This window comes from Acomys russatus, chromosome 6 (genome assembly GCF_903995435.1).
Source record: "Acomys russatus chromosome 6, mAcoRus1.1, whole genome shotgun sequence".
Taxonomy (NCBI): domain Eukaryota; kingdom Metazoa; phylum Chordata; class Mammalia; order Rodentia; family Muridae; genus Acomys; species Acomys russatus.
The window spans coordinates 33,038,623-33,065,494 of record NC_067142.1 but is presented as its reverse complement, the minus strand read 5'-3'; the positions used below and the strand labels follow the sequence as shown (position 1 = coordinate 33,065,494).

Here is a 26,872-nt window from a genome sequence, read left to right as displayed (position 1 = left end):
ACATACGTGCAGGCAAAATACACATATACATAAAATAATAAAATTTTAAATTAAGAAAAGTAAAATCAGCCTGTGTGGTGGCGCACACTTTTAATGTGAGCATTCAGGAGACAAGAGGCAGGTGGATCTCTGTGACTTCGAGGCCAGCCTGGTCTACAGAGTGAGTTTCAGGACAGTCAAGGCTACATAAAGAAATCCTGTCTTTTCTTTAAAAAAAAAAAAAAAAAAAAAAGGTGGGAAGAGAATGGAAAAGGAAAGTCTGACTTCGAGCTTCATGCTCACCATCAGTCTTGGACATCCCCTTCAAAGGTTAAGGGTCAAGATGGGTCTCTTGCTGCGGTAGTCCTTCTCACTCCTTTCAGGCTTGAAGAACGAAACGGGAAGAAAGTTCTGTGACAGTTGGTGAAGGGGGAGATGCATTCCAGTATACCCACTGGAGCCTTGAGTAGAACGGAACCTTATACATACAAGATGTTTTCCTAAATGAAAGTACAGGGCCTTGCTTTAGTTCAAACTTGTATCACTCCCACCTCAGGCCCCTGAGTGCTGGGATTATAGGTGTATGCCCCTGTCCCTAGTGCTAAAGGTTAATTTTAGAGATTAGCACAGAAGCTGCGGGGAGAGAGCCCAGTTGGTAAAGTGCTTGCCATGCAGGCATGGAGACCTGAGTTCAATCCCCAACGCCCACATAAAAAGCCAGGGTGGCGGCATGTACTTGTAATCCCAGCTCTGGGTAGGCAAAGACAGGGGGATTCTGGAGGTCACTGGCTAGCCAGCGTAGTCTAATTGGGGAGCTCTAGGTCAGTGAGCGACCCTGACCCAAAGTTTACCTCTGTCCTCTGAGCACGTGTGTACACACACACACACACACACACGTACACACACGCGCACATATACACACACGCACACATACACACACACACACACCACATGAGTATAGTAAGAAATTAACAAAAATAAGAACAAAATTGGGCAATTACAACAGCATTAGTTATGTGAATGGATGCTCCTTCTTGTCCATCTTCAATTCTGCTTTCCTCGGATTTGACTAGGAAGAGGTTGCTAGTGTTGGGCCTGCTCCTGCTCCAGTCTGAATGAGGGAGTTAGATCCACTGCCTCAGGCTCTTCTCAGACCTTTCCTTCAATATTCCCTGGTTGCTTAGTTTCTTGTAAGTCAGGATATTAGGAAGGTGGATGGGGCACACAGGCTGAGGAAGAGGTGTGACATCCTCCATCCCAGAGGGACCTGCCTGAAACAGGATTGCTTGGAGTCAGCAGGGGCTTTGGCCAAATGGGATTTCTAGAAAAAATAATTGCTAAAGAGAACCAAGCCCTTCTCTAATGACTCTTGGGTTTTGTTCACCTTCTAGAAGCGGGAAAGAGATCTGTTTATTATCCAGCCAGTTGGAGTGCCTTGTCAGCCCCTGGCAGCATAACCCAAGTGCAGGGTGGGTATTTAACCAGAACGGGGCCCTACATATTTGAGCCCCTCACACTGGAGTGGCTGAGCCAGGCCTAGCCTTGTCTGCAGCCTAGCACAGGGATCATCCTTACATACATTTAACTGTGCCCACACGCCTCAGCCAGTGTGTGCTCCAGGTAACATCTGTCCTGCTGAGGGAGAAAAGCCTGCCTCTCTCTGATGTGTCACTAAGCTAGCATGGGTCTGGGGCCCCCTCACTCTGATGTTGGCATTGGGGCCCGTGCACAGGCTGAACCGACAGCTCTCTTATCTCTCCTACATTGGAGAAACTTGAACGCTCATAGGCTTGAGACTTACTATCTTTCTTCCTCAGAAGTCCACCTGCCCCTTATAGAAAAACTGAATCCACCCTGTATCATAAACAGCTAGAATGCTTTACTCTTTCCTTAGCAGGAAAAGCCTCTGGGAGGTCTTAGCCCTAAAACTAAAACTACCATAGATTTCCAAATTTCCATACCACTGAAGGCTGAGTGTTCTTTAAAAAAAAAAAAAAAAAGTCTTTTCTCAACCTGTCTTCCTGGTTTGTAATGAAGTAGGAAGAAACGGGAAGAGAAGGCAAGAGACACTGATCAGTTTGAGGGAAACTCTACATCTTCCTCTGTGTTGGGAGCAAGGGAAGACTATAGCACATGAGAGTAGATGGTACGTGGGCAAGCCATCTTCCAGCCCCCTTGGATCTAGACTCCTGTTCTGATCTCTCACATCTTACAGGTAAGGCCAGACTAAAGTACCCTGTGATCAGTCAGCCCATGGGTGGGGGAAGCACTAGCGGTTTTACCCTGTTATATGCACGTTTCTTAAGTTAATTTGTGTGCCTTGGCATGGAAGAGGTCAGACTTAAAGGTGATGTTTCTGAGATAAATTTCCTACGTCGTCAGTCGTTAGGCCCACCCAGGGCCTCCCATGAGTCTGGCCACTCAGCTTAGGCCTCAGCTGTCAGTTCCGTTCAGACACCAACTGTCATTTAAAGCCTTGTGCTGGAGAGTACCTTGCAGATCCTAGATCCTCATGGCTGTTCTAATTGTTTCTTTTTATCTCTTTTTGCATCTCTATTCCAGAGACCTAGCTGTCATCGTTATCGAGGGAGCCCTCCTCTTTCTCCTGACGCTGCTCTACCATCGCAATTGCTGGTTGTTGCTAAGGTTGCCTCCATGGTAACATGCGTATCCTGTTTACACTTCTATATGGACAAGTAGTCTAAGTTAGGAACCTACCTACTCTGGACAACTATTTCCATCACCACCCAGAGGACACCAATCTTCGTGACACCAAGTCCGTCTTCTACTAAGTTCCCCCAACCTCTTCCTCCTCGCACAAGTAGAGTTGATACAGAAAAAAGGATCTAGGCTTGGTGTTACTACTTGAAGTTTATTGCACAAGATATTGTCAATTTATCCCCTAACTGCGCCCCCAGAGAAGAAAGAAGTGGGAAGAAACAGGAATAGAAGGCAAGAGACACTGATCAGTTGGAGGGAAACTCTACATCTTCTCTGGTAGAGAGTCTGGTAACCACAGGCAAAATGACGAACTCATCAGGACATTTGCCGGCCAACGCAGTAGCTGAGAGCTATGAAGGGGAGTTTGGCTGCACATTAATGGACCTGAGGAAGCTCATGGAGCTTCGAGCAGCTGATGCAGTGACCCAGATTAATACCCATTATGGAGGTGTACAGGATATCTGCGCTAGACTGAAAACCTCCCCTATAGAAGGTAAAGGCCATTTCAAGGGCTGGGGATTGGAGGATAGTGACTAGGATTGTGAAATATTATGTTCCAGTTTCTCGGGAAGGTACATTTCTGGAGACCCAATGGGTTGGTTTTCATCTGGTGGAAGGAGCACAGTCCTCTAAAGCACTGAAGGAGGGGGCCATGGAGAGCTTTCTTTCCCCTGCCATGTTTAGGGACTATGACTCTCCAAAGCATTCTCGCCTCCTATTTATGTATCAGCGATAGGACGGAGGGAAATTATTTGTGATGTAGACGCACTTATCAGGACATACTCAATTCAGTATATAATCAATTCCTCCTTCTATCAGCCTTTGATTAGAGAGGAGCTTAAAATAGAATTCTACCTCACAGTGATCATAAAGTTCAGCGGCTGAGAAAAAGCTACAGGAAGTATCTGTATTCCAGCCATCTGAGTACCTTCTTAACACAGTTCAAAATGAGATGGCATAATTGTGTCTTTGGATCAATTGCTGTTTTCTGTCTTTGGGTTGCTGATTTAAAAACAAAAAAAACAAACAAAAAAAAAACTCTGTCTGATAAACTTTTTTCCTCACTCTGTAGTATAGGCAGGCTTTCAGCTCCTGATTTCAGTCTCCCAAGTAAGTGGGATTACAGGCCTGGAATATATCTCATAATCTTTGCGTTCAGATATTTGAAATAATGTTTATATCTAGCCCCTAGAGTTACTAGGATTAAATAGTACAGTGCGCATGGGCACATGTGTGTTTGGGTGTGCATGGGAAAGCTCATAATAGGTGTTGAATAAATTAAACAGAGCCCATGTGACCAGAGATTTCGCTGGAATATGAGTGCCCATGAGTTTCCAAAAATCATAATCTCTAATGTGGTTAAGGTGTGTGTGACTACAGCCGATGTCTCTCTTCCCATGTTCCCCGTCATCGCAGAGGCCTGGCTAAGATGGCAGTGCTTAGTTGCTGAATTTCAGGCTGTTCCCTGGGCCTTCTGCTTTGTGTCTGATACTACCCATTGGACACTGTCTTCTTCTTTCCAACTAAAGTTTTTTTTTTTCTTTTTCATTTTTATTTATTTATCGAAGCAAGCTCTCAGTTTGGAGCCCAGGATGGTCTCAGACTCAAACCAATCCTCCTGCTCCAGCCTCTCAGGGGCTGGAGTTCACAGGCGTGCACTGCCAAGCCCACCATCTCCTCCTGTGTTTATTTCTCTGAGACAGTATCACTCTGCCACCAAGGCTGTCCTGGGACTTGTGATCCTGGTTCAGCTTTTCTAAGTGCCAAGATTGTAGGCATGTACCACTGAGCCTGTCCCCTAAGTGACCTTCTCAGCGACTCTTACAGAGTGGACTGTAAGGAAAATCTCTGTACCTTGTGCTTTCCTGAGACCATGCAGATCTTTATTTTACAGATCTATATGAGAACTTAAGCTGGGTTTCTCTTTCTTTCTTTCTTTCTTTCTTTCTTTCTTTCTTTCTTTCTTTCTTTTATTGTTCAGGTTAGATGTTTTTTTCACAAAGGGATCCAATAAGGTAGAACCTCAGGGCTTCTCAGAGCAGGATCCAGACTTTCCTCCCATTTCTCTAATCCTTTCATATAGCTATGGCCATTTACTTTTTATAAGAAGCCAGCCTGTTGCCGGAAGACCACTCTCAGATGCCTCTCAGCCTCATACGGTGTCGTCACCTCTGAGAGGCTCCTGGAGATTAATAGTGGGAATAAAGATATGAGAGTGAGTTCAGGTGATAGTTAGAGACCAACATGAAATAAGTTTAGGTTGGAGTTGGGGAGCCTGTGCTTAAAGTCCCCCTTATTCAGGAGCGGCAAGGACGATCTCATAGCCTGGGTATTTGAAGCTAGCCTGGCTTCTGGGGAGTCGGGGGGGGGGGGGGAGTAGTGCTAGTGGTGAGGAAAACAACCCTTATTCTTTTATTTTCACTTGGATTGACAGCATGCTTAGTGTAGATAGAAATTTTAAAATTAGAGCTAATAAGGAGCCTTAAGGGAGCTTGGGATATTTGACACTAACATGATTTTGTTATCCTCTATCTAATTCCAGAGGCATACAGGACTTCGTTTTTTAATTATTTTTTTCTTACCTTTTACTGATTAGGTTTGCTGTTTGATTAGCACTTAATTTTACTATTCTCTGTCTAGGCTAAAAGGTTTTAATGACCTGCCTGAGGTCTTTGAACCAGGTAGAAAACAATAGAGCAGCTTCTGTTTTCTGGCTCACAGCCTATTAATTTTCTGTTGCAGCTTGTGAACAGAGGTACAGAGGACTTAATATTGGTTTTGCATTTTAAAAGGTGTGTGTGTGTGTGCGCGCGCGCATGTGTGATTATGTGAGTGTGATTATGTGCATCATGTATGCCGGTGCCTGAAGATGCCAGAAATCGGTGTCATGGATCCCCTGGAACTAGAGTTACATGCAGTTGTGAGTTGGCATGTCAGTTCTGGGAACTGAACCCAGATCCTCTGCAAGAGCTGTAAGTGCTTTTAACTGCTGAGCTAGCTTTCCAGCCCGAGTTTTGCATTTTAATGTCTGATGAAATGTGAGATTAGGCCCAATGTGCATGCTAATCCTGTTCCTGCGTCGCATTAATGTGCTGAAAAGCTCCTCAGTCTAGAGTAGGCTAGAATAAGGAAGACATAGGGCAGGGGGTCCCAGGTGACCTCAGCATTCGACTGTGACTGACCACAAGGTTAAGAGAGTGACCAGAAAAGAGGAGGGACATTTAGAGAAAAAGAAGGAGTGTTGAAGATGTGGAAGAAGCCACAGACTCCAGTCTAAATCTATCATCTATTTATTTATTTATTTATTTATTTATTTATTTAATTTACTTATTTACTTATTTGATGTTGCGAGTGTCGGTGTCTTGTTTGCATATTGTGTATATGTACCATGTGCAAGCCAGTTGCGTGTTAAACTCAAATACAGCACCAGATCCCCTGGAGCTGGAGTTACCGATGGTTGGGAGCCACCAAGCGGGTGCTGGGGACCAAACCCAGGTCCTTTGGAAGAGCAGCCATCACTCCATCTGCAAGTTATCAGTCTTTACATCTTTGTATAAACAAAACCTAAGACGCAGGGATGAGAGTTAACAGGACATTTAGTCAATGTGGGCTTGTCAGGAGAGGAACTCCACATGTCACACCAGTGGAACCGTTTCATTTTCTTGCATCTTTCCCAGTTCCAATTCCCTTCTTTAAAAATATGTTTATAATATCATATTATTAATTATATAGAATAATGGCCTCCATTACAACATTTTTATACATAGTATAATGCATTTTCACCACACTGACCATCACCTTTTCTTGTCGCCATCTCTCCCCTCATCGCTTCAATTTCCCAACTCATGTCCCTTCTCCTTTGACGTGGTCATTGCTTCTTCCTCCTCCTCCTCTTCTATTGACCCATTGAATTTCCCTAGGGTTGTTACATAACCATGGGTGACAGGCTGTTTACAGGAGCACTTAAATACTCTGTACCAGTGTGTACACCCCTGGGAAAAAGAGTCTCCTCCTCCCCCTGTGAAACCATTAACTGCCTATAGACCTTCAAGAAGGGCCGGGCCTCAGGAACCCCTCTTCCATTCCAGTTTTTCTCATGCTCTTCCTCCTGACCTCATCGTGTAAGCCAGCCTAGCTTCAAATTTTCAACCCTCATTCCTCCACACCCCCTTTTATTTTCTCATCTTCTCTCTCTGCCCCATTGCTAGAAATCTCTCCAAGGCCCACAGAGCAGAGCAGTTCAGCCCTTATCCCCCGAGCTTCCCCTCCACCCCATCTCAGGGCCTCCCGAGGAGGGAACGCAGGGTGAGTCTGGAAGGAGGAGCCCCTTGCCTTGAGGACAGCAAAAGGAGGCACGATCGTGGTCTCAGTGCTTCTTGGTGTGGAAGGAGGGTGCTGGGTGAGAGGCTCTAGACTAGATGGAAGCCTGTATTTCTTCCACATCGGAGCCTTCCATGTGCCCCCTTTGTCACACTACCCTAGCCTGGAGAAACATTGCTTACTGGGGAGCAGGTAGGCTGACAAATGGAAGTAAGATCTGGACACAGAGAAGAAATGTCAGAAAAGGCAGCTTTAAATAAACTGTAATTCACTGACAGGGCTTCTTTCAAATGGCTAAGGACAATTTTTGAATTTGACCAGAGATAAATGTTGCTCGGATTTTCTATTTCGTATTCCATCTCTAGCCTTCCACATCCCTCTCCCCCTCCCCACCCCACAGAATCGGGTATGACAGCACAGCATGAGATCCTCAGATATGCCTCCAACAACGTGCAACAGCCAATACCTACTCTGTAGATGACCTCACATTGCTGACCAGGACAGCAGGCACTGTCCCTCCTACCAGAGAGCTTACAGGCCAATAGAAGTTACACACAAATGAAAGAAAGATAAGCCTAAGGTACTGCCGTTGTGCTGTGTGGGGGAAGAGCAGTGTTGAGGGAGCATACAGACTGGAGCTAAGATGAAGGACTGATGGAGAAGAAAGGGGCTTGGGAGCTTGAGCTAGACCCCGCCCCCCCCCCCCCCCCCCCCCCGTGTTGCCCAGATACTCCAGCGTTGCCATGCTGTGTGGTGGTTGCAGCCCTTCCAGAGTGCTCCTAGTGTGCAATGCAAGCATCTTTGCCTTCCCTAACTACCGAGGAACTGTTGGGTTTAGGGAAATGAGATTCTTTGGGGGGAATAGGGAGAGGCAGAAGAATCTGAAGATAGACCAAATTATGATTTGGAGTTCATTAATTTCAAGATTGACAGCGCCTGTCACCTTCAGATCTCTGGGATTTTACTGTGTTCTTGTCCCTGTGTACTGCCTAGAAGTGGCCATCTTCCCACTATCTGTAACATGCTGGCTTTTGACTTTCCCTCCACAGGGCAGACTAAAATAAATCAAAATTCCCCCTCTACTACCGTCCCCAGAAAGGTGCTGGGGATTAAACTGGGGGGGGGGGGTGCAGTCTGCCAAATGCTGGAAGTGCTCAGCACTAAGCTGTAACCTCAGACCTGAAATGTCTAGGAGCATTATCAACCTGGGAAAAAAAACTAATTTGATACACACTCAGTAAATGTCCATTTGTGACACATCTGAATTACTGTTAGTCCTTCTAACACTAAAATTATATAATAACATATGCAGGCATAAAAAATGGATAAGGTAATATAGAAAGTTCAAATACTTTCTCCCTGCTCTCCAACAGGTAGAAGCATGAAAACACACACACACACACACACACACACACACCGTTCTAGGGAATGTTAGTGGTGGAAAAAATGAAGTGCTAGGTGAGTGAACACTGGTGGGAGCGATGTGAGAAGCACCTGGCTACTTAGGTTTTCTTTCTTCTCTAATGTTCATAGTCCATTCCAGAATGTCAGTTTGGCAGAGCTCATGAATCTGAAAGGTGCAGCCTCTCATCATGGCCTCTGCCTCTAGCCTTCCCCTTGGACTCTTGCCCCACCTCTCCTAGGGCTGCGGAGTTCCTTCCTAGCAATTTCTCTGGGCCTGGCTTCAGAGTCTAGTGTTCTCTGGTCCACTGGGCTGTCCGGCCTCCGGTAAGTTGGCTAGTGCTCATTTAAGGTGCGAGTCTCAGGTGGGAGGAAAAGGGAGGGAAAAGGCACACACACACACACACAGCCTGATTTGAGCCTCTGGAAAGGGAGGACTGGCTGCCCTAGGTGTGAGCAGTGTGGGCTGGGCCAGGGACTTCATTAGAGAAATTCTTCATGCTTTCTGGAGGAGTGAGAAGCGTTCCTGTAACATTTGGAGGAAAAGGATGGGAAGAGTGGGGAAAAGAGGAGGATGAAAATGCCTTCCCTCCCCAACAGGGAAGGGCTCTGGCACCCTGGAATTCCCCTGCCTTGTTTAAGCTTCATGCCTTGAGCTGAATTAGGCCAGGAGAGCTGTCCCCGCCCAAGCCCACACTGCCAACTCTTAGCTATCCAGCCCTTCCTTGCCCAGAGTGGAGCATCTGAGTTTGCTGGCACAGTGTCCCAGGCAGGGGTTAGAGCTTGGCATAAGAGAGCATAAGGAAGGCTTCTGAAACTGAGAGCCTTCCCTGCTTTTTCCCCCTCCCTGCCTCCACTTGTGTCCCCCCACCCGCATGCCTTGTGTGGAACCTTTATGCTGAGCACCTCGGCAGCTCAGCAGCAACTCGCCCAAGTAATTAATGTGTTCTTGAGTTTGGTTTGCCTTTTTTTTTTTTTTTAAATAATGGCCTCTACCTTTATTCCCTCTACCTCTGAATTCCACTCTGCCTCTAATTTGAGGTGACTGGGGGTTTTGTTTGTTTGTTGGCCTTGTAATCACAGTGATGCTTTTGCCTCAACCTCTCAGATTCTGGAATGATAGGCGTGTGCTCATTCCTGGCTCCTACTTTGATTTTTTTTTTTCTTTTCTTTCTTTATGGTTATTATTTTTTAGTTTAGTACATGTATATAAGTGTTTTACCAATGTGTATGTGCCATGTACCATGTTCCTGCCTGGTGCCAGAGAAGGTCAGAAGAGGCCATCAGACCCCTGGAAAAGGAGTTAGAGATGGCTGTGAGCCACCTATACATGCTGGGAACTGAACCCAGGTCCCTGACAAGAGCAACATGTGCTCTAACCACTGAGCAATCTCTCCAGCCCCTTCTATTTCTCCTCTTGAGACAGGGTCTCATGTAGGCTAGGCTGGCCTCAAACTGGCTGTGTAGCTAAGGGTGACTTTGAACTTCGGATCCTCCTGCCTACACCTCCTAAATGCTGGGATTACGGTATTGTACTGCTTTGTCTTCTTTTCTGTGGTGCTGGGGATCAAGTCCAGAGTTTTGTACAGGTTAGGCAGGTGCCCTACCAACTGGGCTATGTCCCCAGCCCCTCCTACTTTTACTTTTAACCCTCTATGCTGCATCGAACCTTCAGCAAAGGGGAAAGAAAATCAGTGTTTCCTCACTGGCTGAGGCAGACAGTGGCATCTACCCTTAGAAGTAGGGCTTTCACTCTTTTTATTTAGCTCAAAGGTGTGAGCACTGGGGATATGACACTGCTTAGAAGGAAGTGCATGTATGCAATGCAGGAAGGTGGCAAAGCAGAGGCATAAGGAGGGCGGAGGCTCTGGGGAGCTTTCTCTTCCCTGTGTTAGAGCTGCCATGGAGTAGGGGGGAGTGGTAAAGATGGGCCTTGGGGAAGCTGTCACTCCGGAGGAAACACTGTTGTCCAGTCCAGTGTCCTCTTATTTTGACCTTGAGTCTGTCCCTCCATCTCAAGGCTGAGAGTCCAGGACAGCATGTCTCCTGCTTGTGTCTGTGTTGAATGGGAGGCGTGAAAACAGGAAAGGGATTCTATACTGCTTAAAAGCACAGCATTTAGCCAGGAGCAGGAGCTGGCTCCAACCCATAGGCCTGATCTTAAGCTGCTCCTCTCCTTAGAAGCCCAGCTGGTGTTTTAAGTAGGACTTGAAGATGCATTTTTGTGTGTGTGTATGTGTGTTTTTGTTTGGTTTGGTTTGGTTTTCGAGACAGGGTTTCTCTGTGTAGCCCTGGCTGCCCTGGACTCACTTTATAGACCATAGACCAAGCTGGCCTCAAACTTGCAGCAGTCTGCATGGGTGAGGACTGAGAAAGGAGCCAGGTCATCTGTAAGCCAGGCAAGCTCTCTACCCCTGAGCTCCATACCCAGATATTGAAATGTACCCCAGTGTCTATTCTCATGCACCAAAGAATGACTGCCTTCAATCCACCTCAAGAAACTTCTCCCTTGCCCTCTGTGTGGGAGAGGCGTTCTATCCCACCTCCTTTGGCAAGGTATCATAATTCAGACAGCTGGGAAGTCCCTCATGATGTCTGACCTAGACCCACCCTTTCTGGGGCTGAGCCTGCTCTGATAAGAGGTGTCTCTGCCCACACCATCCTTTCCTGCTGGAGCCACACTCATGTGGGCCGGGCTCACAGGCTTACAGCAGACATCTATGCTCACTGCTGCTGATTCTGGGCTGCCCGGCCTGGGGAAGGCGCCCTGCAACTCCCAGCATGGGTGCGGGCAGTGACTTCACAGATTCACCTTCTCTTTGTCTCTCCCTCTCGTGTGCTCAGTCTGGTTCTAAGGGCTAGAAGCATTCTCGGTTTGGGTGGGGCCGTCTGGGGCTGTCTCTCTCATGTTCTCAGGGACAAATTTCCCTCCTGAATTTCTCAGGGAACCCCTTTTCCTGTGTTTTCTGCATAGCCTTCTTGCCAAGCCCCCCTTCCCTCTCCAGGAGGCTGTGTAAGTATTTGAGAAGCCACTGTGGAGAACGGGGCCCAAAACATTTTTTTTTTCTGGGCTGGACAAGTATTTGTGTGAAATTAAAGCTGCTGAGATCAGGCCTGGGAGGCTTCTCTGGGGCGGAAAGAATGGAGTGGAAAGCCCGAAATTGGGAATTGGCAGGACTCCCAGCCCCACATGGCTTTCCTGTGCAATAGCACATATCAGAGAGGATTCCCAAGATACTCAGGCTAGTGTCCAGGGCCCGCCCTGCCCTCCTGCGGAGCTCTCTGGGAACCTGGGGCAGCCACTGGACTTCTTAAGGAAGCTATTGTACAGTCTGTGTGTGACTGTAGGTGGGGCAGATAGATGAATAGAAAATAGCTAATGGGGGCGGGGCAGGCAAAAATGACTCAGTGAGTCAGGGCGCCTGCTGCCAAGTCTGATCAGCTGAGTTTGAGCCCCAGACATTTGTAGGGGAAGGAGAAAATGAAGTTCTACATGTGCCGTGTGTGTGTGTGTGTGTGTGTGTGTGTGTGTGTGTGTGTGTGCGCATGCGCGCGCATGTGAGGGCAAGAGGGAACAAGTGTGTTCCTTTGAGGGAACATCCACGTGAGGGCAAGTCCCACCTTTTATCTAGAATGGGTTTTGTTTCATTTGCTTAAGTCCAGAAAAGGCCATAGGAGCCTTTGAGTGAACACAGACTTCATAGGCTGGACTCTGATGGTCCTGAAGCCACCATCCCTGAGGACAGGAAAAAGGCAGGAACCAACCTCTCCAGTCATAGCCCATAGGGCAGCCCTGGCTTACTCAGAGGTACAGAAGTGACAGTGTGTGGCCCAATCCTCTGGCATAAGAAACAAGGTGGCCACCTGCCCAGAAGGCCCACAAAATCAGGGCAAGTTGATCACACTAGAATGTAGCCTCCCAGGACCCTTTGGGTATAGGTTGGCATCCAGCTGTCTTCTGTGGGTGATCCAGACCCTGACCCCCTGCTAACACAAGGAGCGCATCACCTCTTCAAACTGTAGCTGTCTTGCACATCAAATGGGGTTCATAGTAACTGCCTCCAGTGGCTGTTGCTGTTTGAATGAGAAGCAAAGTGTGTCTGCCACTAAACAATCCCTTAAACATTATCAGCTGTGTTCACTCAATGCATTCAACAGGCTTGAGTGTGTGCATTGTGCCAGGTGCCGCTATAGGCCTCAAGAACAAAGACAAACACCCCGCTCTTGGGGGGGGGGGGGGTGGGGGATGGGGGGCAGAGGGGAGTCAAGCAATAGGTGACTAGGACCTCAGTGTTATGGATGAGAAGACTGTGGGGAGCAGTGGTAAAATGTGTTGGGGAGTGGGGAGCGCCACAACTGAGGACAGCCGTAGCCTCGCTGAGATGAGGAGCGACCTGAAGGACCGAATGACAGCCCAGGAAGAGGCTCTCAGAAGACTGGGAAATGGGATGAGAGAAATGCTAGAGGTCTAAGTGGCCTTAGAGGCCATCAAAGGTCTTGATACCCAATTTTACTCCAAGTAAGTGCCACATAGGGTTTTGAGTGGCGTGTACTGCCTTATATCTTTAAAAAAGAACTTTATGGAGCAGACTGAGAACCGGAGAACAAGGGCGGAAGAGAGAGAGAGGTGAGAGAAGAGGTGAGAGCCCCTGCACACTGAAATGGTTTGCTCAAGCAGGCTCTCTTGAAGAGAGTGTTAGTAGGGTATCTCTTTAAATGATCTTTGGCAGCTTTTTAAGATGGGGTTCTATAGCACAGGCTGACCTGGAAAACTCAGGCTGACCTTGAACTTTCAGCCATCCTCCAGCGTTAGCCTCTTAAGTGCTGGGAATACAGGCCTAATTCACCACACCCGGCTCTGATCTTTACCCTCTGACATCCCACAGTGCTTTCCTGGTCCTTTCCGTAAAGGAGGGAAGAGCTTTTCCTCCCAGCGCATTGAGAATGTCTGCAAAACATAATGTCCAGACTTCTGTTTTCCTCAAGCTAATCTGTCTGTCCAGAGCCGAATTTTCAAGCTGGCACAGCTCTGCCCTTTCTGGTCCCCTAGGGCAAAGAACCAGTAAGCTCTGCCTCCTGGCCACCCTGCCCCTACCTCTGCCCCTGCCCCTGCCCCTGCCCCTGCCCCTGCCTGCCTGGGCATCCAGATGCCCTGCCCAAAACACTTTTCCCAGGCCCTTCCCTGCCTTTCTGACTGGGAACCTGACTTCCCAGGGCAGGGCAGGTGGAGGAGGCTGGGGACTGGGACCAGAAAGAAGTTCTACTTGGCTTCTAGTGCTCTGAACCCAGCCTTGCTCCCTGTGGAGCCTGACTAGCCGCTCAGCTGGAGTGAGGGACTAACGCTGGGTTATAACCTCAAACACCATGTTCCCAAACAGTCCCCTGCCCCTTGCCTCCTAACGAGGAAAAAAACTGACCAGCATACCCTCTAGTCCCTCACTGCACAATATGATACCATATCATGCCACCCTGCCCAACTTTTCCAGCGGCCTGTTTCTGACTCCTCCCCCTCAGGGCTGCAGGGCTCTCCATGCCAGCTGCTACCAATTTTGTGAGCATGGGAAATGGAACCCACCCCCACCCTGCAGGCAGTGTTCCTTGTGTCCCTGTGTACTCGTTTGCCCATTTTCAAGACTGTTCTCTGTCTTGAGGTCTTCCTAAGGCTTAGTCCCCTTCTGTCTTCCTGTCACACTGTTTTGTGCTGCCCAGTGGGGGTGAAATGTTTGCCCTCACACTGTGCCTGTTTCTTTCCCCATGGTTAGAAGTCCTCCAGGATGACCGAGTGTGACACCTTGACATCCTGACCTCCCTTCTGTCCTTGCTTCTTCCGGGCATACACTTTTCCTTGCTTTGTGTGAAGCTCAGTGGAGGATCCCCTGCCCCCAATTTGAGCTTCCTCAGCTGTTGACCTGTTTTCAAGACAAAGATTGCCCCACCCTACCTGGGAAGGGACCTATCAAACAGGCAGCCAACAGCATCCAGTGCCAAAGCCAAGCCAAAGCCAAAGTCAAAGCCAAAAACAAAACAAAACAAAACAAAACAAAATAAACCTAATTTGCTGCAATATGTAAACAACATCATGAAGGCCAACCAGTGTTAACTGCTATGTAAGGTTTCTCCCTGTCTCTAACCCCTGTAGGGTCCATAAGAGGGCCCAAATTTCTTGGGGAGCTACTGTATAATTCTGCCTCCCCACCCCCACCTTGGGAGTATGGGTGTGGGGGGGTTGTGTTGGGGGGGGGGGATGTTACATGTTTTGTTTAGTGGAGGAAATGCTGGTTGTCAAGAACTGTGTAGCCCCTGGAGGAGACCTTGTTGCCCTTACCTGGTTTTCATTCCACCTGAGCTATAATGCTTCATCTAGTTCTTATGAAGTTCTTAGCACTTAGTAAAACAGCTTATGGGAGGTTGTGTGAGAGACAGAAAAGCAGGGGTGCTTCACCTTGCCTTGAGGGTTCTACCTCAGTGATCTACAGCTCCTAGAACTTGGAATGAAAACACATGGGTAGCCCCCTGCCTCCACCTTGCATGACAGAGAACGGGTAGCTAGTTCTTTCTGGCCCAAGTGTGCGAATGAGCATGTTTAGGTCATTGCCAGAATCTGTGCACTCCTGTGAGAGAAGAGTCCTGTGCATCCCAAGAACCTTCTGGTGTCCTGTTCTTAGAGCTAGGGCCCGGGTGTGCAGCACAGCCCCTGGTCACTAGAAGCAAAAGGCTCTTATCCTGACTTCTTACCATTTGTTCATTTTAAAGCTTTTTGAAGGTTCCATGGTCCTGGAGCCCTGAGCAAACTGGGATGGTTGGCCACATGCCCACTGCACCCCCACCCCAGGCCTTTTACTTGGACAAGGGGTCTTGATTTTTAATTGTTCTTTTTTCTTGTTCATATCTTTTATTAGCCCATACACAGCCTTCTGGTTTTTAAGTCAGACAATACCTGGCACCTTAATGTCTGTCAAAGGACCTAGCCATAAGGTACCCCTCCAAAGGGTCGGGCTGATGAAGGTGACTCATTTTGCCATTTTCATCCATTTTATAATATTTCAAATCTGCCAATTTAACCTTCTTCTGCTTCTTGAGGGTAGTTTTAAGCTTTCCTCCCTTTCTAAACACCACCAAGCCTCAACACTAGACCAGGTGTGGGCCTCTGTGCAGTGCTGGAGTTCTTTTGAGCAAAGATCCTCCTTTGCTGATGAGGAATTCCTTCCTTATGCTAGATTCTGGCTTTTACATCTTCTGTGGTATCTGAGGGTTCAACCATGATAGTCTTGCTGGCCAGACACTTAGAAAAACCTGTATCATGATGGTAGGACCCACATTAGGCAGGTCAGACGCACCTGCAGCTGCAGCTCCAGGAGACCTGATACCCCCTTCTAGCCTCTACAGGTGCGTACACACACATACATGGCACATACTTTCACAGAGACACCCATATACACATAAATAAATAAATAAATAAGTAGGCCTTTAACTTGACTTCTGATATCGCTTCCCCCACCCCTTACTCTCTCTCTCTCTCTCTCTCTCTCTCTCTCTCTCTCTCTCTCTCTCTCTCTCTCTCTCGTCTCCATCTCAGGTTTATCTGGAAACCCTGCAGATTTGGAGAAGCGTAGACTTCTTTTTGGACGGAACGTGATACCTCCGAAAAAGCCCAAGACTTTCTTAGAACTAGTGTGGGAAGCCCTGCAGGATGTCACTCTTATCATCCTGGAGATTGCAGCCATCATCTCCCTGGTCCTGTCCTTCTATCGACCTCCCGGCGGAGACAATGAAAGTGAGTGTCTAAGCTATTCCCTGTGGCTGACCTGAGTCCTTGCTGCACCCACCAGCCACATTCAGGACCAGTGGCTGACAGATTGAAGTGTAAAAATATTCCTGTCACCCAGCAGGCTCTGCAGAGGACAGCAACCAGCAGCTAGCAAGCCAGTCTCCTAACATTCCCCTTTACCTACCGTATTTTTACTCAGAACGCCACCCATCCGGTGTTCTTCCCTCTCCTTCTCAGTGTGTCCCAACCATAGTGTGTGGGAAATAGCAGTGAGCCCAACTGCGCGCACTTCAAGTGACTTGCATCAGCATACTTTGTGCTGTCTAGAAATTAACACAAATTAGACCTAGTGATGACAAGATGATGCTCCATCCCACTGTCTCCCGATCTCCTCAGAGGACATCTTCTACCTCAGTTTTATTTTCTATTGCTCTCTTTCCATGACTTTCTATCTCGTGGAGGTTGTGGAAGCAGCACCCTTATTTTGATGGCTTTTTCTTCCCTCTTTGGACAGCCTGTGGTCACATTGCAAGTAACCCAGATGACGAGGCAGAAGGAGAAACTGGCTGGATTGAGGGGGCAGCCATTCTCGCCTCGGTGATCATTGTGGTATTGGTGACAGCCTTTAATGACTGGAGCAAAGAGAAGCAGTTCCGGGGGCTGCAGAGTCGCATTGAACTCGAGCAAAAATTCTCCATTATCCGGAATGGTCAGCTCATCCAACTCCCAGTGGCTGAGATTGTGGTTGGAGACATTGCCCAGGTCAAATACGGTGAGAGCACAATGTTTCTCCGGCGCACACATGGACGTGCACACACACACACACACACACACACACACACACACACACACACACACACAAAACACATCTCAGGAGTAGGTTCATTGATATGAGGGGTTAGGAGTCTCTGAAAACCTCCCCCAAATAACCCCCCAGTCTGTGCTAACTTATCAGGTAGAATTTAAGGGGATTGTGGGAAAGAATTCTGAAGAAAGCCATAGCCAAAACTCTTCCAAGGGATTGTCATGTTTGTGTCCTGTGAAGCTTAGGAGTAAAAGTATTGAATGTTCAGGCCACAGGAAGGTGTCAGTTCGAGATATGTGTGGCACTAGGGATCCAACCCAGGGCCCTTTGCAGTGCAGGTAAGCCCTCTGTCACTGGACACCCCGCCCCCGGCTCTAGAGTTACCTTTAGAGGCCTCTCACATTCTCATGGGACCATAGCCCTATAGATTTTGCCAGGAGAGCTGTCCTAAGGCGGAGCAGAGGAGCTGGGCGGGGAGGTCTTACTGTCACCCTCACTCCTTATTGTCACCCTTCTCCTCACACACCAGGTGACCTGCTGCCCGCGGATGGAATCCTGATCCAGGGGAATGATCTGAAGATTGACGAGAGCTCTCTTACGGGAGAATCGGATCATGTCAAGAAGACTGCAGACAAAGACCCCATGTTGCTCTCAGGTATAGCGTGTGGTTGCCCCGGTTATCGTTGCGCAGCGCCCAGATAGTCAGGTCATGGGTTCTGGGCCCTTCTACAGGCTCCATCCTTTCTTCTCTTGTGCTTGGATAGAGTAGAGACATGTAGGTAGTGCTGATGCGGCATGACAGTAACTTGAAGGACATTTTTCATAAAGTGTTGTAGGAGCTCTGTTGTTTGGTTAGGAAGACAGCATAAAGCCAGTATATTAACCTTAGCCTCTGTGTTCTTGCTTTGTTTGTTTGTTTGTTTGTTTTGGGTTTTGTTATTGTTTTTGTTGTTGCTATGTTATGTTATGTTTGGTTTTGGCTTTTTGAGACAGGGTCTCTCTGTGTAGCCCTGGCCGTCCCGGAGTCACTTTGTAGACCAGGCTGGCCCCGAACTCACAGTGATCCACTTGCCTCTGCCTCCCGAGTGCTGGGATTAAAGGCATGCACCACCATACCCAGCCTTTGGTCTGTTTTAAGTGGGCTCGTCGCCTAGCTTTTTCTTATTGCCTCCTAAATAGATTATTATCCGTCGAGGAAAGGGAGCACCATGCTTTTCAGTTTGTATTTCTTACTAAATCACAACTAAAAATGTCAAACAGAACTCATTTCCACCTTCTCCTCCTCCCTCATAGGGACTCACGTGATGGAAGGTTCCGGTCGGATGGTAGTGACTGCTGTGGGCGTCAACTCCCAGACTGGCATCATCTTCACTCTCTTGGGGGCTAGTGAGGAAGAGGATGACGACAACGACGAAAAGAAGAAGAAAGGTAAGGAGCATGCTGGTTGAGAGTCTCTCTCATCTCTATGGATGGACTAGAGGTCAGAAAGCAGATGCAGATGGAAATGCTGTTAGAAAAGTCTGCTGGGATGATGCAACAGGTACCCGAACTCCTGGCCAAGATGCAGATGTCAATTGTGGGGCTGCAGAGATGGCTCAGCGGTTAAGAGCACTTGTTCTTTTGTTTGTTTGTTTGTTTTTTGAGACAAGGTTTCTCTGTGTAGCCTTGACTATCCTGGACTCGCTTTGTAGACCAGGCTGGCCTCGAACTGACAGCGATCTACATGCCTCTGCCTCCCAAGTGCTGGAATTAAAGGTGTGTGCCACTGCCACCCGGCACACATGTTGTTCTTACAAAGGGCCTAGGTTTGGTTTTCAGTACCCATATGGCCACTAATAACTATCTGTGACTCCAGTTCCAGGCCTAAAGTGCCTTCTTCTGGCCTGTGTGGACACCAGGCACACACATAGTACACAGACATATATATGTGCAGATACACACACACACACACACACACACACATCGACCTTGTGTCTCTGAGGAACTCTGAAGAAAACCACCAAATCCTGGCTCTAAGCCCTCAAGTCAGAGGCTGCCTTCAAACCTTAAATTCCTGCGTCTGTAGTAGGTTGTGAGGGGTTAAGTTAGCCCTACCATCAATGAGCTGACAGGTGCCAAGCTGCCCCATGCCCTCTCCTCTTCCCTTACTGTCTTTCTCAAGGATTAAGGAGTCAAAGAACCATCACAGCTAAGAGGGAAGTGACTTAAAGAAAACGTGGATCCTGCTGAAACGGTGGGAACAGAGTGAAAGAGTAGGAACAGAGAGGCCATGCTGTCCTGCAGTCAGACTAGGCTTTGACTCTCGCTTGTTCCTGGAGTGGGAATGGCAGGAGGAAGAGACCCAGACTCAGATCTGAAAGCCGAATCTCGTCTTTTTCTGAACACTCCTCTTTCTGTGGGAAGAGAAGGGTTTCTACCTTTTGGCCAAGGATCGTCTTACGTTCTTAGTGGAGAGAAGTTTATGAAAAAGAAACAACCTCTCAGAACCCAACTATTCATTTTTACAGCTGCCCTTGGGTGAATACTTAGGAAGCTTGCCTGGGGGTATTGAACTGACCTGGAAATGCCTTTTAGGGCCTTGCCATGGGCAGAAACATTTCCTGCCTCTCTCTCCCTAACTCCTATCCCCACTTCCTCAAGAGCTATGACTCAAGCCAGGAGCATCCTCCCTCCTAGCTGCAAAAGAAGCTTAGGTGTGAACACATATGCACCTGTCTAATGTTCAGATCCCAGGGATTAATTTGAATCGATAGGAAGGATAAATGAGCTGAGGCCGGGAGCATCCTTTACAAATGTCTCCCTGCCCTGCAGCCTGCCTCCTTCATTGTAGCCCTTCTGTGCTGGGAAAGGACCAACAAATTGGATATTTGGTCATCTCTTACTAGTCACTTTGGGTCTCCACCCCCACTTTTTTCTTTCTTGTTCAAACAGGTAAAAAACAAGGAGTCTCTGAAAATCGCAACAAAGGTAACCTCTCCACCCACTCATGTGCCATCTCTCTCTGCCCACGCTCAAACCAGACCTCTCCAGGCCATCTGTCTCCCTGCCCTCTCCATAATCTGTTGTTATCTGCTGCTGTGTCCCAGTGCCTCATCCTGAGGATGGTGCAGAGATCTGGGGGTGGGCTCAAGGCAGAACAACAGCACCCTCTGCTGTTGTCTTGAGGAAGCGCGTGTCCAGAATTCTTCGGGTGTGGGATACAGATTCTGCTCTTCCCAGAGCGCTGAGCTCTGTTTCATGGTGGAGGGCCTTGGCCAGACAGTCCCTGCACCCTCCTCCGCTGGCTGCCTCATTAGTGTTTTCTGGTCTGTATTTCTTCTCTGCTCATCTGCCCAGAGGCTTTGGAGAGAGGCTTTTCCCTCTGCCTCTCCGCCCACTTCTTTGCTCTCATGATCTGTTTTGTTCTTCTGATGTGGCTTGTGTTTTTTCTTGGTGACTGTGTCTCCATCCCATCTCTGTCTTGTTTGTGGATCAGGCAGAAGAGACTGTATCCCAGGGGAGACTTCCTAAGCAAACGGTGACATTGGAGGGGGCTTGGGGGTCAGCAGGAAGTAGTCTTGAGGCAGTCCCTGAAGTTTTTCCCCCTTGTTCACACGTCATAGTTCTCTTTAAAAGTGAAGCCACCACATCAGAGCAGGGCTTGCACAGAAAGACCTTGGATTTCAGGTCTCTTTATTCTTCTTCTGAAGGGGAAATCAGTGGGTTTGGTGTCCTGTGCATCTCTGCTTCCCCTTACTCTACCTCTTTACGGCAGCTTCTTTCCTTCCCCCTAGAACACTCGCCTCAGCTCCTGCTCTGAATCTACCTCATCCCTTTTTCCTTCAACTTATAGAGGTAGCTGAAGAATAGCTTTGGTCTTAGGCCAGGGGGAGTCCGTGTTTCTTCCCTGATTAGGGGGAAGGGGGCTTTTATCAGAATAGGCAAGGACCCTTATGTTCTAGAAACATCTGCCAGACTTTCCTTTTGGCCCCTTTCTACAGTAAACATTCGCTGTTCTAAGCTCTGGATTCCAGAAAGGATGCTTGTGGCAACGGCCTCATTGGTATAATTGATCCCCTTGTTGCTATGAACCTGGCGTGTAGCTCTGAGGGGCACCAGGAAGCTGTTGTGAAGAGGAAGTCCAGACCTAAAAAGCATCCTTCACCTCCTTTCTCTCCAGTTGTTAGACTTGCCTCCAAGGCCCTAGCAAAGTCGTATGTCTGGCATGGGTGAGGAGCAGTCAGAACTCAGGTCAGGGCCCTAAGGAACATTCCAGGAAGAAGACTGAAGGGCGTCTTGCCTTCCACCTGCCTGCCATTCACCTGCTCACTTGTCCCCATTTGTGTGTCTACCCTAGCAAAGACCCAGGACGGAGTGGCCTTGGAAATCCAGCCACTCAACAGCCAAGAGGGTGCCGACAATGAGGAAAAGGAGAAGAAAATAAGCAAGGCGCCCAAGAAGGAGAAGTCGGTGCTACAGGGCAAGCTCACGCGCCTGGCTGTGCAGATCGGGAAGGCGGGTGAGTGGCTAAGACTGCCTCCATCTCCCATTCAAAGTACTGCCCAGTGTGTTGGCTGCTACAGCCTCCTTCCTGCCACACCAAGCAGGACTGGCACAAGAAAGCTGGCACTTCACTTCTGTGGCTCCTGGGGTCTAGTTGCTGTATCTCTGGCTACTTCTTGGGCTTTGGAAGAGCGGTTTCTCCCTGTGTATGAACGTTAATAGCCCCCAGGTTGCTTTCATCCAAACAACAGGGGTTATCCCAGCAAGAAGGAAGGCCTTAAGAACTCTCACCTGTCCTGTAATCCCTCAAGGACAGAGGAAATCTTGTGGCCCAGCATAAAACAATAAATACACAGTAAAGACTGGTGGGCAAGAAAGACTCTATTCAGCTCTATTCAGAAGAAAGGTCTAATGGTTAGGGTGACAAGTGACTTCTCACCATCACCCACCCCTACACATCACATCCCTGCCATCTTCTGGCCAAGGGGAGCAGCAGGAAGCAGAACAAGAGAGTATCTGTGACCTCAGGCTTCTGTTTCACCACCATCATACTGGGCATGCTTCTGTGGGAACAGTTCTCCAGATGTCCTCGCTAAAGTGCAGGCCACCTTCAGGAAGTCTGTGGCAGGGCCTGAGCGTCTGCAGGGATCTGTGACAGGCATAACAGCAGCCACTGTCCAGAGCCTGCTCCTGGGTGGCCATGTTTTAAATATTCAATAGCCACATGCATCCAGTAGCTGGCTTAGTGAACAGCACCAAGTGAGAGCATTTTAAGCATCACCGGAAGTTCTGATGGGAGTGTTACTGACCTGGCCAATTCATTTCAGTCTAACACTTAGCTCATTCTGACTTCGTTGAAATCTTAAGCACAGACTCTATGGATGAGATGAGCTATGGCTGCAAACGCCAGTTGTTGAGCCTGGTCCCCAGGTTAGAAACATTAAATGGATCCCCCTAGCCCAAGTGTTCTCATCCCTGCCTCGTTCTTCCTTGGGCATAAGAACCACCCAGAGATTGGCCACTGGTCTCTTGTGTTTTGTTTCCCCCGTATCAAGCTAGGCCAGGACTTGGGGGTTATGAAATAAGCAAGGTACCCTTTCAACCCAGAGGGGGAGAGAGAGCGCTTCCCTAGATATACCATGGGAGCCTTGTTTCCTTACTCTAGTCCTAGCTTTAATCGAGCCAAATCCAAACTAGCCTGCTGTCACTGATATCATCCCCCATGGCCGGAGCATCAGGGTCAGACTGCGGCTTCAATATGAATGTTTTCCAAATGCTGTGCCACGGATGGGTACATAGTAATCCTTAACCCTCAGGACAGCCCCTGATTTTCCCCTCAATATATACGGTGACCAGCCATCCCACTTGGTTGAAACCTGCTCAGTCTTTCTCCCTGAAAGTCCCAGACCTTGTTGCATCTCAGGGAAAACAGGATGGCCACCCTGCCATCAGAAGCCACGTCAGAAGCTTCACTCCCCCAGCTTTCTCTTCCTTGAAACAGGAGTGATCGTAGTAGTCTGTCTCCTAGGGCTGTTGTGAAGTGCTTATGAAGGCTTGGCCGGCCAGTGGCAGGCACTGTAAAAGTCGTTGCTATCACTGTCATCTCCGTGACGTGTTGTGATAAGAGACGTCACGTAGGCTACGTGCTAGCACTATGGGGACGTCCCTGTAACCCGGGTGTGGAGCATTCATGGACCAGTGGAGGGAAAGTCAAAGGCAGTTAAGCTACTAAGTGGACGGATGCACGTACTGCTTGGTAAGCGACGGAATACAATCATAAAACGCAGGCCACCTCGTTAATGTCGCAGAAGTGGCCAGTCCCCATGTTGCTGACACACGGTCCCCTTTAGAAGTTGCGGCTGCTTAGGAGAAAGGGCCTCGAGGCCATGAACCCGTGAGAGAAGGAGTGCTAGACCCGCACTCTCTGAACAAAACTCAAGAACAAAGGACAAATCAAAAGTGTAGGGATTGGGGCTGGAGAGATGGCTCCGTGGTTAAGAGCACTGTCTGCTCTTCCAAAGGACCCGGGTTCAATTCCCAGCACCCACATGGCAGCTCACAATTGTCTGTAATTCCAGTTCCAAGGGATCTGACACCCTTGTCCCCATACCAATGCACATAAAATAAAAATTAAATTAATTTTTAAAAAAGTGTAGGGATTATGGCAGGAAGTTTCACATTGAGTGACTGAGTTCAATGTAGCACACATGAGGAGAGGGCAGGTGCCGCAGACTGGGAGCACTCAAGCCGCTGTCCAGTCCTCTCCTTCCCTGCTTAGTTCTTCCCAAGGTGTGACCTGATCTCTTCAGGCTGTGGAATCTGGCCATTTAAAACTAAACGTGGGCTTTTAGGGGGAAGCCCACATCCTAACTTTCTTTACTCTCCCCCTGCTCCCCCCTTTTTGGGAGGGGTAGGTTTTAAGAGCTTGGGGGTTAATTTGTTTTTAAAATAAGGCCTTCCTAGGTAGATCAGGCTGGCCTGAACCTATGACCTTCCTGCCTCAGACTCTTAAGTGCTGAGGTGACAGGTGTACACCACCATACCTAGCAACCCTCTTATTTATTATTGGACAATTTAAACTAGAAACTCAACACATAGAGATCTAACAACTAAACCAAGGGTTGGTGATGTGCTAAGAACAAAATCTGTATCTTTGGAACCACTGTGTTTAGAACTTTTTTTTTTTCCTTTGATTTATTTAAAAACAAAAGCAAATCCTCTAATGTCATTGTATGTAAGCAACAGAGAGTGGGAAGAAGATTTCAACACAGCTTACTAAAGTTTACAGTTCTAAAACTTATCAAAAAGGACATATAACAAGCTAACTCCTGTTCACGCGTCTTATCGCCCTGCACAGGTCTGCTCATGTCCACCCTCACAGTTGTCATCTTGATTCTATACTTTGTGGTTGACAATTTCATAATCCAGCACAGAGCGTGGCTACCCGAGTGTACTCCTGTCTACATCCAGTATTTTGTCAAGTTCTTCATCATCGGCGTCACTGTACTGGTAGTGGCTGTGCCAGAGGGGCTGCCATTGGCTGTCACCATCTCATTGGCCTACTCCGTGAAGGTAAGACTGGGAAAATACTGGGTTCCGTAAGGACCGAGATGGAAAAGAAGGTTACCATATGCCCTGCAGTTAAAGGAAAAGCTATCCTAGCCTGTATATGCTTTAGGTAGCCTCTCATAAACAGCAGTTCTAGGAAGTAGGCATTTCAGTTAGTTGTAGCATCGTACCACAAAAGTGGTACCCTGCATTTTTGTGTAGGACTGAAAAACAAATTGAAAAAGATTGACTAGGGCTTAGCCTATGGCCTGCGTTTGGGGGAGGAGCACTGTTGGTCCCCTTTCAGCTCATTTCTCTTTTCTTTTGTAGAAAATGATGAAGGACAACAACTTGGTACGGCATTTGGATGCTTGTGAGACAATGGGCAACGCCACAGCCATCTGCTCTGACAAGACAGGCACGCTGACCATGAACCGCATGACAGTGGTACAGGCCTACGTTGGAGGCACTCATTACCGCCAGGTCCCAAACCCTAATGTCTTCCCACCCAAGGTTCTGGACCTCATAGTCAATGGCATTTCTATCAACTCCGCTTACACGTCTAGGATTCTGGTAAGCTTTGCCACTGCCTGGGCAGCTGGAATAGGTGACGGGCAACAGTGTTCATTTTCCCAGGGAGATATCTTCTGTCCTAGTTGCTTTCCTATGGCTGTAAATGTGCTAAAATGCCATGGCCAAAGCAACTTACAGAAGAAAGAGTTTATTGAGGCCTCACAGTTTCAAAGGCTTATTAGAGCTCATGACTGTCGTGGCAGGGAGCACGGCAACCAACAGGCGAGCCTAGTGCAGGAGCAGTAGCTGAGGGCTCACATCTTGATCCACAATCAGGAGGCAGAGAGCACACTTGAGATGACAAAAGAGTTTTGAAACCTCAAAGACTTCCTCACCCACCGCCCCACCCCCAGCCCCGCCCATACCCACCGCCCCGCCCCCAGCCCCGCCCATTGACACTCCTCCTTCAATGGGGCCTCACTTCCTAATCCTTCCCAAATAGCTGTCAACTGACAACGGAGTATTCAAACATATGAGCCTCAGGGGACCAGTCCTCACTCAGACCACCACGCCCTCTGTTGTTTTTTCCATCACATTCCACTTCTTACACATGACTGATGGAGGTCAGGGTGACCCGATGGCAGTGTCTCTGAGAAGGAACCTCATGCCTGCAACAGATTTGCACTTATCCAGATTTAAGTACTCACTTTCCAGAAACAGAGAGGGGGGTGAGAGGGGGAGGGAGGGAGCGTGCATGAGGATATGATTTCCGGGGGATGGGGCCCCTCATTACTGTAGAGCCACTATAAGGTGCCAAGACCTGTCGAGCTGTAAATCAAAGTCACCTTTGAAAGAACAAAAGCAAATGCTACTTGCCCTGTTGGCACTGGTATGCCTACCACATTTACCTGCCTCTGTTTTCTCTCTGGTCCAGAGATCTCACTTGCTAGGCCCACGTCTATTTTTGTTCCTGTTTTTTCTTTTCTCTCTCAGCCTTCGGAAAGGGAGGGAGGCCTACCCCGGCAAGTAGGCAACAAGACAGAGTGTGCCCTGCTGGGCTTCGTCACAGATCTGAAGCAGGATTACCAAGCAGTCCGCAATGAGATCCCTGAGGAAAAGCTCTTCAAGGTGTACACCTTTAACTCGGTGCGCAAGTCCATGAGCACCGTCATCAGGAAGCCCGAAGGCGGCTTCCGCATGTTCAGCAAGGGAGCCTCTGAGATAATGCTGCGCAAGTGAGCCCCTTTCCTCTTATTTTCCCCTTTGAAACTCTCCTCCCTCCAGAAAGTCTGAGGACCCGTGCCAAACCAGTCTGAAAGAAGAGTGACCCTCCAGCCAGGTAGTGACATCTGAGCTTTTACTCAGCACAGTTATTGCTTTTAAGAACTTTGCTGACTCCTTTTATTTCATCCTCACAAGGTGGGTACTATTTTGACCCATTTGGCAGAAGAGAAAATAAAAGCCATGATGTTGAGTAACTTGGTCATAGAGAGAGAGCAGCTAACAGTGCCCACAGCCGGGAGGATTCAGCCTGGAACAGCCTGAGTTTCCATTTCCATTTCCCAGTGAGCAAGTTCGTGGAGGTAGTCAGAGTATGACCCGTGCCACTGTGCTCGAAGGCCTTGTGCAGACCAAGAGCTAACAGAGCTGCTTCTCTGTTCCCGTCTCATTCCCAAGTCTGATGACACGCTATATACCTTTAAAAGTAGCTAAGCTGCCTGCAGGTTCTTACAGTCAACCCAACTTAAGTACATAGCCAATAGGGTGGCACACACCTATCATCCAAGCTCTAGGGAGGCTAAGTCAGAAGGAATACAAGTTCAGGATCATTCTAG

At 48.3% G+C, this 26,872-nt stretch overlaps 1 protein-coding gene across 3 annotated transcripts in view; it reads left to right on the top strand.

Moving 5' to 3' along the window:
- The window catches only part of Atp2b4 (ATPase plasma membrane Ca2+ transporting 4), a 96,456-nt gene that overhangs the window by 44,025 nt on the left and 25,559 nt on the right, over positions 1-26,872 (top strand). For all 3 annotated transcript variants that reach the window (XM_051147416.1, XM_051147414.1, XM_051147415.1), the window contains exons 2-11: positions 2,542-3,193; positions 15,998-16,195; positions 16,704-16,961; positions 17,524-17,649; positions 18,288-18,422; positions 19,926-19,961; positions 21,331-21,492; positions 24,334-24,548; positions 24,855-25,097; positions 26,031-26,272. In XM_051147416.1, coding sequence (XP_051003373.1) covers positions 3,004-3,193; positions 15,998-16,195; positions 16,704-16,961; positions 17,524-17,649; positions 18,288-18,422; positions 19,926-19,961; positions 21,331-21,492; positions 24,334-24,548; positions 24,855-25,097; positions 26,031-26,272 — 1,805 coding nt within the window. In that variant the 5' untranslated portion in view covers positions 2,542-3,003. The remainder of the gene's footprint in view (positions 1-2,541; positions 3,194-15,997; positions 16,196-16,703; positions 16,962-17,523; positions 17,650-18,287; positions 18,423-19,925; positions 19,962-21,330; positions 21,493-24,333; positions 24,549-24,854; positions 25,098-26,030; positions 26,273-26,872) is intronic.